This window comes from Rhinolophus sinicus, linkage group LG11 (genome assembly GCF_036562045.2).
Source record: "Rhinolophus sinicus isolate RSC01 linkage group LG11, ASM3656204v1, whole genome shotgun sequence".
Lineage (NCBI taxonomy): Eukaryota > Metazoa > Chordata > Mammalia > Chiroptera > Rhinolophidae > Rhinolophus > Rhinolophus sinicus.
Window position 1 is genome coordinate 67,370,041 of NC_133760.1, and position 12,559 is coordinate 67,382,599.

Genomic DNA, 12,559 nt, shown 5'->3' on the forward strand with positions numbered 1-12,559 from the left:
CGTATGCCAAGTTGTTCTGGACTTTTCTCATCTGTGAAATGTGAGTGTAGTTCATAATAATAACAACTCTCACACACAATTATGAGAATCACATTAGATTGTAGATGTGAAGACACTTAAAAATGCCAAGTATTTACAAATGGCATGTCCTGAGTAGAGTGTGACAATCCCATACCACTAATTACCACATTCTTCTTGCATCTAGATATGGTCCTTAAATGGTAGTGAGGGGAGGGATGGATGTGACAGAAATTCCTTTCCTTCTTTGTGCACGCCAATGTGCTTAACTGGAGACTTTAGGGGGCTAAAAACCAACTCAGGAAAAACAGACTATCTATGAATGTTTCTTTGCATGTCATGGACAGGTGGTGTGTTTCTGGTTACTATTTCAACTATTTACATTCAAAAACACTGTTTTATTTGGGGATAATTAAAAATTTTAGTTATATTTTAATTTAAAAAAATCCATATCCCCAATAAGGAAATTAATTGATGTATCCTAAGGCAGACAGGAATGGGAGACAGAGAGAAAACCAGAACGGCTACCTCTCAGAATATCTCTAAATTGTTCTATGTCTGGTTGTTTCAAGTTATAGCTCCTGTAAGTGGTCTTAGCCTTACTAACTCTAACTTTCATTTTAAATGCTAATTTATGAAGCTTTACTACTCTTGGTGGTTGTTTCCCTCTTTTGAAACCAGTCTTGGAATTTCTTAAGATTGACCCGTGGGCTTTTATTTATTTATTTATTTTAAAAGAATGGTAAGGCTTTATTGTCACAATGGGTCTAGGACCACTGCAATGAAATTTTGCAGTAGGGGAAAGCGATTGGGCACAGTTCTGAATGCAGCATGGGCAAGGGTGGGGTAAGTGGATGGAAAATTACTAAGAGGAAACATCACGGGTAAGGGGGATTCTGGCTAACCCAACCTAACAGGAATCTTGCTGAAGATGAGACACCTTATGTATTGTTTTGTTTTCTAAAACAATAGCCTGTGGTTCTGAGAGGTCATTAGTGAATCCCTTGGTATCCCCAGGATCCAGGTCAAGACTCTCATTTCTACATATTCAGTGTCCCCAGGTTCTCTGTTTCCTCTACGTGCTGTCTCATCAACACAACTAGAGTCTTCAATGACTAGCTGTTTATTATTTTTCTTAAAATTTATAAGGACATTCATAAACTTTCATCGCACCCCCATCACACATTTTAAGTGGGTCTGCTTTGGTATTATTCCTTGACATTTCCTCTGAACTCCATTTCAGAAACTTGAAGATGCATTCCTACGCTGTTTGGGGGATTGTTCTTGCAAATGTCATGTTCTCGTGGGCTCTAATTGACACTGGATAACCATGTTTTGTTTCTTTTCTCTTTTAAATGGTGTATTTATTGCCCATTAAAAGGTTTACCAATCCCTTATGTGGTGTTATTTTCATCTAAGAAATAGTCTCTGGGAAATCAATTTCAGTGATAAATCCATTCAGCAAAGGTTGTAGTTTCTTCCTTTGTTTTGGGGGGAGGAACAATGTGGGGCAACCAGCACTGACTCTGGCAGAAATGGATTTATTTAACAACCTTTAACTGGGTATCTAGTGGGACCCAAGTACTGGAAGACACAGAAACAAATAAGACGCCTATGGCTGCCACACTTGCCTTCACAGCCTCCACTTTCCTGGGAACAGCACATCAATTAGACTTCATGGTTGTAAACACAGGAAGTGAGGAAGTGACAGGCAAACGTAAGCCAAGGGGAATTTATTGGAAGACTATTGGGGCGGGGGGTTGGGGTTCTTGACAGCAACTGAAAGTTAAGGGAACCAGGCTTGGGGGACAGGCAGGAACAAAAACAGAAGCAATAAGCTGGATGGAAGCCCAGCAACTGTCACAGCCAGCGCTGCCTGGTCAGGATGCTGCCCCCACTGCCACACTTTTGTGGGGATGAGTGACATCCCTGCTCAAGATCTAAAATCTAGCAAGGAGCATCCAGTTAGCTAGGGCACCTGAGGGGAAGGGGAGGGGATGGTTACTGGAACTAGGAAAGAGAGGGTTGACTAGAACAGGCCACCGTGAGAGGAGCAGTTAAGGGACACACCGCGGCCAGGCTTAAGCGATGACAAGGGAGAGAATAATTGTCTTCACCCCATTTTCCTCCACCCTCCGATCTCCTGTGTGGACATCCCACTGGCCAAAGCCACCTGGAAACCATTAGTCTCTCCTAAGTTCAGCTTCTAGATGTCGCTCACCAGCACCAACTATTGATTGCAACGTGTCTAAAGGAAGTTTGTTTTATTTTTATTAGAGGCAGGAAGAAACCCACAAACACGGGGTATTCTCTCAGCTCAGATGTTTTTTTCTGACCTAATCTAGCCCAGGGCACAGGCCAGGGCCGCCATGTTCCTTCTTGCTCCCTCACTCTGTTTCCTATAGTGTGAACCATAGGAAAGCAGGTCCGCCAGCCTTGATTTGTAGACTGGGCAGCTCAAACATCATTAATGGCCATTCTGTGTCTCCAAAACAGGGATTGATAGCTCTCCCATCCCCTCCCAAAGGCAGGCAACTTGCCCATCTGTCTTGTTCTCTCTAACATAGCCATCATCGAGCTCAGATCTGGCACCTACCAGGAGCGTGATAAATGCTTACTGAATGATGTAGTATTTTCCAGGTAAATATTCCCCACTTGTCCAGAGGTTGGCCCAAATCCCTGCCCTGTCCCTGATATCACAGACACTGTGTCTTCCAGTTTACTTTCATTAGGTCCTGGGTAAAAAGAATCAAACCCACCAGGACTTCCGGTGATGGGTGGTCACCGTCTTCCTTACCAGAAACCATGTATTCATTAGCAACCAAAGTGTGCACAGCCCAGGGTGAGCCTCCATAGCTTTACACTAGCATAGGGAGTGGGGCGGTAAACACTCAATTTCTTGCTTGAGGTAAGTGGGGCCACACAAAGGCACCTCCCAGTTGGTCACCAACATTCTCAGGACTTTTTTCACTTGGGCTTGGAGCAGCCCTGCCTCTGTTTTCCCCTCTCCATTTGAAAGAGGAAGTTGGATTTCTCCCCAGGCCCTTTCCTCTAGACTGGCTTTCTTAGCTTTGCTTGGCTGCCTTGAGATTTTCACTGAGCAGATGGAATGTTTTGCCCAATAATTTTTCCCAAGGAGTGAGCTCCTGCTCTTAATCAGCCCTTCCCCAGTGTGGAGCTCCCCCCCCCACCACCCCCCCGCCCCTCAACACAACCTACAACAATTAGGAACTCACTTGGAGGTTCATCTGTGAAAGTACAGAAGCACCTTGCTACAAACACCATCTTACCTCTCCCATGGTCATTTGGCCCACAGTGGGAAAACAGCTTTATAGGAGGTTGTAACCCATGCACACACAAGACCACCCTGTTTTGCTAGGTGTCAGGGTCCCAACAAGTTCTCTCCTAGGGAACTGGCTGCAGGAGCCTGCAGGAAGCACTCATCTGGATTCTCTTGTTCCCAGAGGCTGTGGCTCAAGGCGGCCCTCATGGGTATAGTCAAGTTGACTGGAGATGCCACTGGTGAGGGTGTCTTGTTGTAGCTGCTGGAATCGTAGATTTCAATGGCAGTGTCGGTGTTTCTGTTGGAACCCAGGAATTTTGGGGTCATTGAAAGCAATAAAAGAACAGGAAACAAACTGTTAAAAGATCTAATTTAAAAACTGCTTTTTAATTATGTCTTTTCCAGCATGAGTGCCTTGAACACAAATGTGAATGTGGAAATGGCTGGCAGTGACAATACATATACACGGTATGATGTACCTAAGAATGACTTGAGTGGAGAAAGCCAGGCAGGAGGGAGGCTGGAGTTAAGTCCTGCTCAACTGAGGTGGAACAGACACTCCCCCAAATGGCTTTCATGGGTTGAAAACCTAAAGTGTTATGACTCAAAGGCAAAATCTAAACCCACCGGGAGCTGTCTGATGCCCCCCAACCATAACCTGCCTGGAGTTAGCATAATAAGTGCAAAGAAAACCTTAAGATGTTCTCCAAAACAATAACACCTTCTTAAAAATCACAACCACTTGGTATCTAGAAAAAAACCCTGACCCTACCCACGGTTCTATGCTGCAGGAGGGGGCATGAGAGCTGCCTGCAATGCACGGAGGACCCACCTGTCTGCTGTGAGCTGGGACTTTCCTGAGAAATCGAAGAGACTGCCACTGGTCTGCTCAGCTGCTAACAGCATGCAGTTTTCGCTGGGCTGGGAGGACGACGGGAGGCTGCTTTCAGGCTGGATGGAGAAATTTACAGTCAGATGACCAGGTTGGCTCCCTGGTAGTTCTTGACCTCTTCAGGCCAGAACGTGAAGGAACTCACGTGAGTCTTCCAGCTCAGCTCTGGGAACCTGTTCCTTAAACATGAAGCCCCAGAATCATCAGACCAAAAATGGGGCTCCCGGCAGAATCACTTCCTCTCTCTGATGGGCTGCTGGGGCTACTCTACCCAGAGCTCCACATCTGAACTTTACAAACCAGGGCAGTAGCATTATAAAAGCTGACTTTCGAAGTCAGGGATGGCATACCTAAAGTACAAAGCTTAAATGAGAGAAGGAAACTGTTTAGAGTCCGAAATCTCAAGATTTTAGGAAATCTAATTTATCAAGCTTTTCCTTCCTGTGCTTCTACCCTAAGCAGGTCCTGGGAAGGCCTTCTGTGTGTCAGAATAAAGATTAAAAAAAAAAAAAAAAAGCCTTAAATAAACTGAAAGGGAAAAGCAAATCCTTGGGGGAAATACTTTCAAAAACTTGTGATTAAAGGGTTAAAATTCAGGCCGTCCAGGTGGCTCAGGTGGTTGGAACTCTGTGTTCCTAATGATGAAGGCTGCCAGTTGGATTCCCACATGGGCCAGTGGCCTCTCAACCACAAGGTTGCTGGTTCGATTCCTCGACTCCCACAAGGGATGGTGGGCTGTGCTTCCTGCAACTAACAATAGCAACTGGACCTGGAGCTGAGCTGCACCTTTCAACTAAGATTGAAAGGACAACAACTTGACTTGAAAAAAGTCCTGGAAGTACACATTGTTCCGCAATAAAGTCCTGTTCCCCTTCCCCCTAGAAAATCTTTTTAAAAAAAGGGTTAAAATTCTTGATGCATAAAAAGCTTTATTTTATAAATCAATTTAGAAAAACACAAGGCTGCTGACAGAAAAATGGCCAAAGAACACAATAGACAGTGCAAAAAGAAAAAAAAAGTAACAATGTTCAAATTCATTGGAAATCAGAGATACCACTTTTTAACTTATCATTATTAGAAAATTTATTAAAATTCATACTTTTCAATTATGATAAGGATACAGTGACACAGACATGCTTATATTATTAGAGTATAATTTGATGTGAACTTTCTGGAAATAACCTTGCAATATGTATCAAGAGCTTTAAAAATGTCCATACCCTTTGAATTCCACTTCTAAAAATCTACTCTGAGAAAACAATCAAAACTGTAGGCAATGCATATAAATGATGGTTTTAGCATCATATACAATAATGAGAATTTAGAAACAACTCTAAATGTTTTATATTCGAGGAATGCTGAAGTAAATTTTCATTCATTCATACAACTGAATGGCATGAAATTATCAAAACGATGTGTGCAAAGACCTTCTAAAAGAAATGGAAAAATGCTTATGATATAATGTAAATGAAAAGAAAGCAACATTCAGAAATGTGTATGTGTGTGTATATATATATGTATATATATATATACACACACACATTTTAAGGAAAAAAATGATTAAAATTGTAATAATATATATACCGATAACAAAAGATGAATACAAGTCACGTTTGACTTCTGCAATTACAAGAGGTACTAAAAATGATTACCATCAGCGTCCAGACACTTATGATTTATATATATATAATATATATATATAATATATATTATATATATATATTATATATATTATATATATATATATATAATGTCCTCAAAAATATAAATTAAAAATTAAAAGAGTAGAAGAAAACTTTAATTTAAAAAATTAATTTAAAATGAAAGAGAAGCTTGGAGCACCTGTGCTTCTTACATGTGCATGGGACACTGGGCTGGCCAAGACCTGCATCCATCCTTTTTGTGGGTTTCCCCAAATAGACAAGCTCATTGGCAATAGGAACGCCATGTTGCCACTCTTCATGTCCTCTGCATTATCTAACTTTAAAAGGATGTGCTAGTAAGAAAAAGCTGAGTGGCACTGAAATTGTATTCCTCCATCCTAGGGTAGAAGAAGCCAAAGTGATTGCTTGGAGCTAAAGAGAAATGGGAGTGATTTTTCTGATTTTGTTCAGTGAGCATTATTCTTTTATAAAACCAAAAAAAAAAAGCGCAAAGGAATTTTTTAATGAGTTGAATAGTTTATCGTTCTTTTTTAGGAAAACTAAATTAATTTGCACTTTATGTTTGTAGAGCTCAATTTGGTGTATGCATCACTGACATGAAAATGAAGTCTGCTCATCCCCCCATGACACAATGGCCATCAATCCTAAGGAAGGGCTATGCCTCTGATACCCCCGCCCCCGCGCTCTACAGATCTTGGTAGGACGGCCTCACTTACTGACGTTTCGGTGGAGTTGCTGGATATCTTGGGTACCAGGCAGTGACTGAACTGGATTCTCGGGTCTTTGGTGGTGATGGACAGCCCTTTCTGCAGAATTTTCACCAAGCGGATCCAGAATTGAAACACAGCCTCTGGGTGTTTTTCGTGGAGCTTCAGGTAGTAGGTCTTTTCAGTCACTGTTCTAACTCTCAGGATGCGTTGGAGCCGGTCATAGATTTTCAGCTCCACATACTTCAGGGGTAGAATCCTGGACACAATCAGGAAATTTGCATAATGGAGGAGCTCAGGATTTGCATCAACCTCACTGATGCCTACCTAGAGCTTGGCTCCACTTCACCTGGTTCCCACCTCTGCTCAGGGGATGCCCAAAGGAGAGAGCGTGTGGTCTGAGAACGGGAATGATTACTAAGACTGACTCTTCTCTGATGTTCAGGGCCTTAGTTGTTAAAGAATCTGCCCACGTGAATAACAATGGCTGACTTTTGGTGTATAATACCTCATGTTATTCTCACCACAATCCTTTGATGGAGGAAAGATAAGTATTATGAATTGCATTTTACAGATTTTGAAACGGAGGCTAAGAGACGCTAAGTGATTTGCCCAAGTTTGGCTCTCCTTAAGTAGGAACAGGAACTAAGGTTTTCTGACTCCCTTTCCAGGTCCCCTTCTGCCCTCTGTATCCTGATTAACTGTGTTGAAAGCGGCTGAAGGAGTAAGGAGAAGGATGGATGTCTCCTATACATCCACTGTGTTTTTTTTTTCAATCTCAACACCTCATAATCCCATTTGACTTTTGTACCCATCACCTTCTTTTTTTTTTTTTTTGAAACCCCTAAGTCTAAATTGACAAAATGAAAAAAGAATCCACGATCCTCAAAAACTAGGCTGAGGCAGGGACGGGTGCTCCACCTATAACACCAAGCACAGAGCTTGGGACATGTAGATACTAAATAAATATTTGTCACATGAATGAATGAATGAGGTCCTACATAGTTTACACACCAAGGAACACTGTCCTTTTTCATCTGAAGTCCGCCTGCAAAACCATGTAGTCAGTCACCCCACCCCTTCTGGTACCTCCCTGAGGCCGCCTTTCTTTACCTCCTGAGAGTGACAACTGGTGCACAGCCCGGTTTTCTCCAGGTGGAAAATGGACCTTGGGGCCAGGTGACATTGGCCATGAGGAGGACGTTGGGGAGTGGCAAGGATGGCACCGAGGAGGTCACCCCAAGGATCACAGTGGTCGATGCTTCACGGACATCCATCCAGTTCTCGAGCTTAGTGACCTAGAAGTCAGACCCAGGTATATGGGTCAAAGACGCAGATGACAAGGGTGGAAGGACACAGGGGCTAGAAAGGGCCACTTCAACTTGGTGACAAACTGGGAGCACCGGTGCTTCTGACACGTGTGTGGGACACCGGCCAGGACCTGCGTCCATCCTCTTTGTGGGTCCCCCAAATAGATGAGCTCATTGGCAATAGGAATGCCATGTTGCCCTTCTTCATGTCCTCTGCGTTATTGAACTTGAAAAGGATGCACTAGTATTAGGTTGGTGCAAAAGTAATTGCGGTTTCAAAGGTTAAAAATAATTGCAAAAAATCTGAATCTCTCAGGCAGCAAGGAGGAGAATCAAAGGTTCTTTCCGAGTCTTTTTTTTTCTTAATAAACAGCTTAATAAAAATCAATAAAAAAATAATAATTGCAAAAACCGCAATAACTTTTGCAGCAACCTAATAAGAAAAAGCTGAGTGACACTGAAATTGTATTCCTCCATGCTAGGGTAGAAGAAGCCAGCACAGGTTACTAATGGTCTGGAAGGGAGATTGTGTGAAGAAAGTTCCAGAAGGGGAGGAGAGTGAGGAAAGAGTTGTGGAATGGGGAAGACCCAGGTAGCCCAACTTGAGGGATGTTTGCTTCCTCCAAGATGAGGGAGAGCCTGGCTTGTTGCTGGGTCTTGAGTGTCATAAGGACCTGTTTTCTTGCAGCGCCCGGGTGTCGCGGCAGGACAGGGAGACTGGATGCCTGGCACAGTTGGGAGCAGTACCCCAGCTAAGACACCCCCATCTCACACTCCAGGGTAGACAGAGAAGCATCTGTGAGGAACCACAGGGACCAGGGTAAGGAACATCCGAGAGGTGACCCCTAGGTCCCCAAGACCAGAGGGCTTTCTCCAAGTGTTCTGGACTTTGTAAGACCATCAGGACCATTTCGCAGCCTGTGAGGGAACTGGGGGCAAGGGGAAAGCTCCAGGAATGATGGAAATTTAAGTTCCCACAAACCTGACCGGACGGTGCTCCAAGAAAAGTGAATTTTGATTTTTTAAAAGTAGACATTTCTCAGAGCCCTTGCTGTGGAATGAAACTCCTATCCACGACACAGCAGAGGGGGGCACATACTGAAAGTAAGTGCTAAATAAATGCTTGTGGGTGGTGCTGCTTGGAGCTGATGGCAGTGATGGTGAGGGGAGGGGAGAGGAGAGGAGAGAGGGAGCAGCGGAACTACAGAACTACGAACTACGTGGGCTGGCTGGATCGTTTGGAGTGAACTTGAACTCTGCTGTGGGTCAACTGCAGCAGGCAGGCTTCCCCATCCCTGGCACAGCCTGAGTTTCCTTACTGTCCATCCAGAGAATTGAAACAGTTTCAACATTAGGCTGAAGAGAACACACTAGGAGAATAAACCTCTTGCCAAAACATTGCACCCAAATAGAAATGCCCAGAATTTGGGATCCCGAGTCTGAATTTTCCATGTTACTGCTCCTTCTCCACCGAGTGTGTCAGGAATGAGCACACCCCTGCCGGTTGCCAGCGGATCACCTCACCATGCAGCTGCCTGGGGACCATGGAGCACCCAGAGCCATGAACAAACTCTCTGAAATCTGGGGGCTTCAGCAGAGAGTAGCTCACTGCTCTGTGAAGAGATCTCCCCATTAAGCCCAGTACCACCTCAAATGTTCCCACTCTTTCTCCTGTGACTCCTAACGATTTTGGACTCCATCGAATGGATTCGTGACTGCAGTCTCGTCCTGTGCATTCCAGCCTCCTGCCTTCCCTCAGATACTTGAAGTCCCTCTGCTTGGAATGCCCTCCCCTGCTCTTACACTTACCAACATCTCAGCAATACCTCAAAGAATGGCTTGAGACCCCGCCTTCTGGAAAGACTTCTTCAACTGCCAAAGTCCAGAAAGTGCTGTGAGCTCCCTAGCCCCGCCCTCTCTACTCATGCTTTAGGGATCAGCTGGTCCAAACCATTCCTAGACAGTTACTATTTTGTAGCATGTTCTCAAAACCTACAGATTCCTAAGCTTCTTGGCCAGGGACACTCTCTGATCCCTCTTTGCTTCTCCTGCCCCCGCACACAGCTTGCTGACTAACTGGTTATGCCATACCTGCAAAGGAGCACAGGTGCACAGGTTCCAGCCAGACCACTAGGGGGAGGAGGGCGGCAACCTTGGGAAGATGTCCTATGTATTGAAATGACCGACCCACACTCCCAGTGGCTCCATGCTTCCCAGGCCACAAATGCTCACTCCCCTCGGTCATATCACCACCCTTTTGGGGATCGTAGAATCTAGGCAAGGACAATTTATCCAGGGGCCTGCTCTCCACAACACCTGTTTCTAAACGGTCTGAGAGAGAGGAGGTTGGATTTCAGAGCCGGCATTCTGACAGTCACTTTCACCTCCTCTAACCAGGCAGTTTGGACTAGGGGCTCCAGGAGGGTGTCTATGGACCCTTTCTGAATAGTGAGCTCTGCTGTCTCCTTTTGCAGGGTATATATAGTCTTTTCCTTAAAGCATATATGACCTGCAGGGAACCCCATCATGATATAAGTACAAACAGGTGAACCTGCGACCCAGACCCTCTTGTTTTTCTAACTGGAGTGGCTTTTTCCTCCCCAGGGCTTTAAAAGGCCACAGCATTTTTGGACCAACCCCTGGGAACAGATTTTCGAAAGGGACAGAGAGCTGGCTCTGAGCTGCACAAGGGTACCTGGATAAAGTTGCTTTCAAACACCACCGAGTCAGAGAACAAGTTGAATTCTGGAGAGTGAATCAGTTTACAAAGAAGGCCATCTTCCACCCCAAGTTCCACTCCAGGGCCTGGTTCCCTGACCTCAGGTGGGAGGCCCCTAATTTTACTCATTGGTTCTTGGGAAGAATGGGCTGGGGACCATCCCTGGGGCTCCACGCAGACCCAGCCCCACTCCAAGGTGTTGGTGTGACCACTGCCCCCCCCCCTCCACAGCTCCACCTCCCCTCATGACTTGCGGGCTGTCCTCTAGTCCCGGAGGGCCTGCTGGCTCACAATGGCAGGAATGACATCAAGGAATGTGATGGCAACAACAGGAAAGGAAAAAAGAAGAGGAAAGAAAGGAGTAGGGAGGAACAGGGTTTTTCTCTCCCTTTGCCACTCGCTACAAACTCGCAGTAATGGAGCATATTCCATTTTCCACTCAATCCCCCCCACGGACATGTGGAAAATGACTCCTTCCAAGATTATGCCAAGACGGCAGTGAGCTGGCCAGAACAGCAAGGACGGCCCTCAGGAAACCCACAGCCTTCGCTCTTCCCCCCACAGTGAGGCTTCCCACAAACTTTCTCTGTAAGTGTGACTTGTACCCACATATCAATTACCTCAGGGGTGAAACAGCTCATTATTGATACATTGTGCTGCATTTTGAACAGTCCTTGAAAGAGAAAAAAAATCATGATGTTGAAAAAAGGGCTGCATCCTGGGAATCAACCACCAATTAGTTCAATGATATTGTTAAAGTCACTGAGTTTCCTTGTTTCCTCTGTAGTAAAATGAAAAGATGGCACCAGAGTTAAGGCCTCAAGCTAATAATCCATAGGGACTTAAAACTCGTACTTGGAGTTTTCTAAATATGCTGTGCGTAGGCTCATCTCCATGCCCTTGCTCACTGTTCACTCTGGTGGGAAACTCCTAACTTGACCATCTATTCGTTTTTAAAAATTCAAATCCTCTAAGAAACTTTTCCTTAACAGCCACCTCCTGCCTGCAAATAACTTCATGTACCCACTGTCCTGTACATATATTTCTATCATAGAACCATGAAACATTATTTATCTGTTTACATGCTTCTCCCCCTACTATCTTATGTGTGTTATCTGAGGTTGGTAATTATGAGATCTTAGTCAATGCCTGGTACCAGTAGGTGCTGTAAGCAATGTATCAGTCAGGATAGGCCAAGTTATGCTGCAGTAACAAAAGACCCCAAACCAAAGGAGCTTAACACAGCAGAGGTTTATCTCTCCGCATGTTCATCAGGGATCAGTTGAGGGCTCTGCTCCACGGCATGCCCACTCCAGGACCTACACTAATGGAACAGTTCCTTTTGGAGCATTGCTGCTCACAGGGGTGGAAGGAAAAAGAGAGTTTTAGAGGTTTTTCAACCAGTGCTTAAGCACATATGCTCCAAGCAAGAATTGATACGAGTCACTTCTACTCATAACTCACTGGCCAGAACTAATCCGTGGCCCCATCCAACCACAAAAGTGTCAGGAAGTGCAATTCTATCACGTGCCTGGAAAGCAAGGGCAGAAATATTTGGAGAATATTACTGATGACCACTAATGACCTTCTAGTCAATAATCATTCATCTCACTCTGTCTCCTTCAGGTGGAATACATTCACCATCTCTCCCCCAAAGGAGGCAACTCAAGAATTCCCTTTAGACACAATATCAAGTTCAAATTCAAGAATCTGAATGATGCACAATAGTTTCTATACCAGTTTCAGATATGGCTTGAGATGGAGATCTGTAAACTAAAAAGACAAGCCATGTTCCACCACGTCTAATACATAATGGTGAAACAGAGACAGAATAAACGCAGTAAGGGGCAAAACTGGGAGACACAGCAGACTGATTGTGTTGTTCCACTGAGCAGGTGTGATGAAAGCGAACGCAAGTCCCTTGATTAAGCCCCGTTCTGCCTCTTAGGAGGCCATCCTTAGGCAA

The 12,559-nt window shown here is 44.6% G+C and overlaps 1 protein-coding gene across 1 annotated transcript; it reads right to left on the bottom strand.

Annotated features, from left to right (window-relative positions):
* Nucleotides 1-3,259: 3,259 nt before the first annotated feature.
* Nucleotides 3,260-12,269, bottom strand: GARIN1A (golgi associated RAB2 interactor 1A). The gene is made up of 5 exons (XM_074315633.1): nt 11,214-12,269; nt 7,678-7,862; nt 6,574-6,823; nt 4,134-4,252; nt 3,260-3,599 (listed from the first exon to the last, which is right to left on the bottom strand). Exons 1-5 carry the CDS (start codon nt 11,286-11,288, stop codon nt 3,401-3,403), a joined length of 828 nt encoding a protein of 275 aa, XP_074171734.1. The 5' UTR covers nt 11,289-12,269; the 3' UTR covers nt 3,260-3,400.
* Nucleotides 12,270-12,559: the final 290 nt, after the last annotated feature.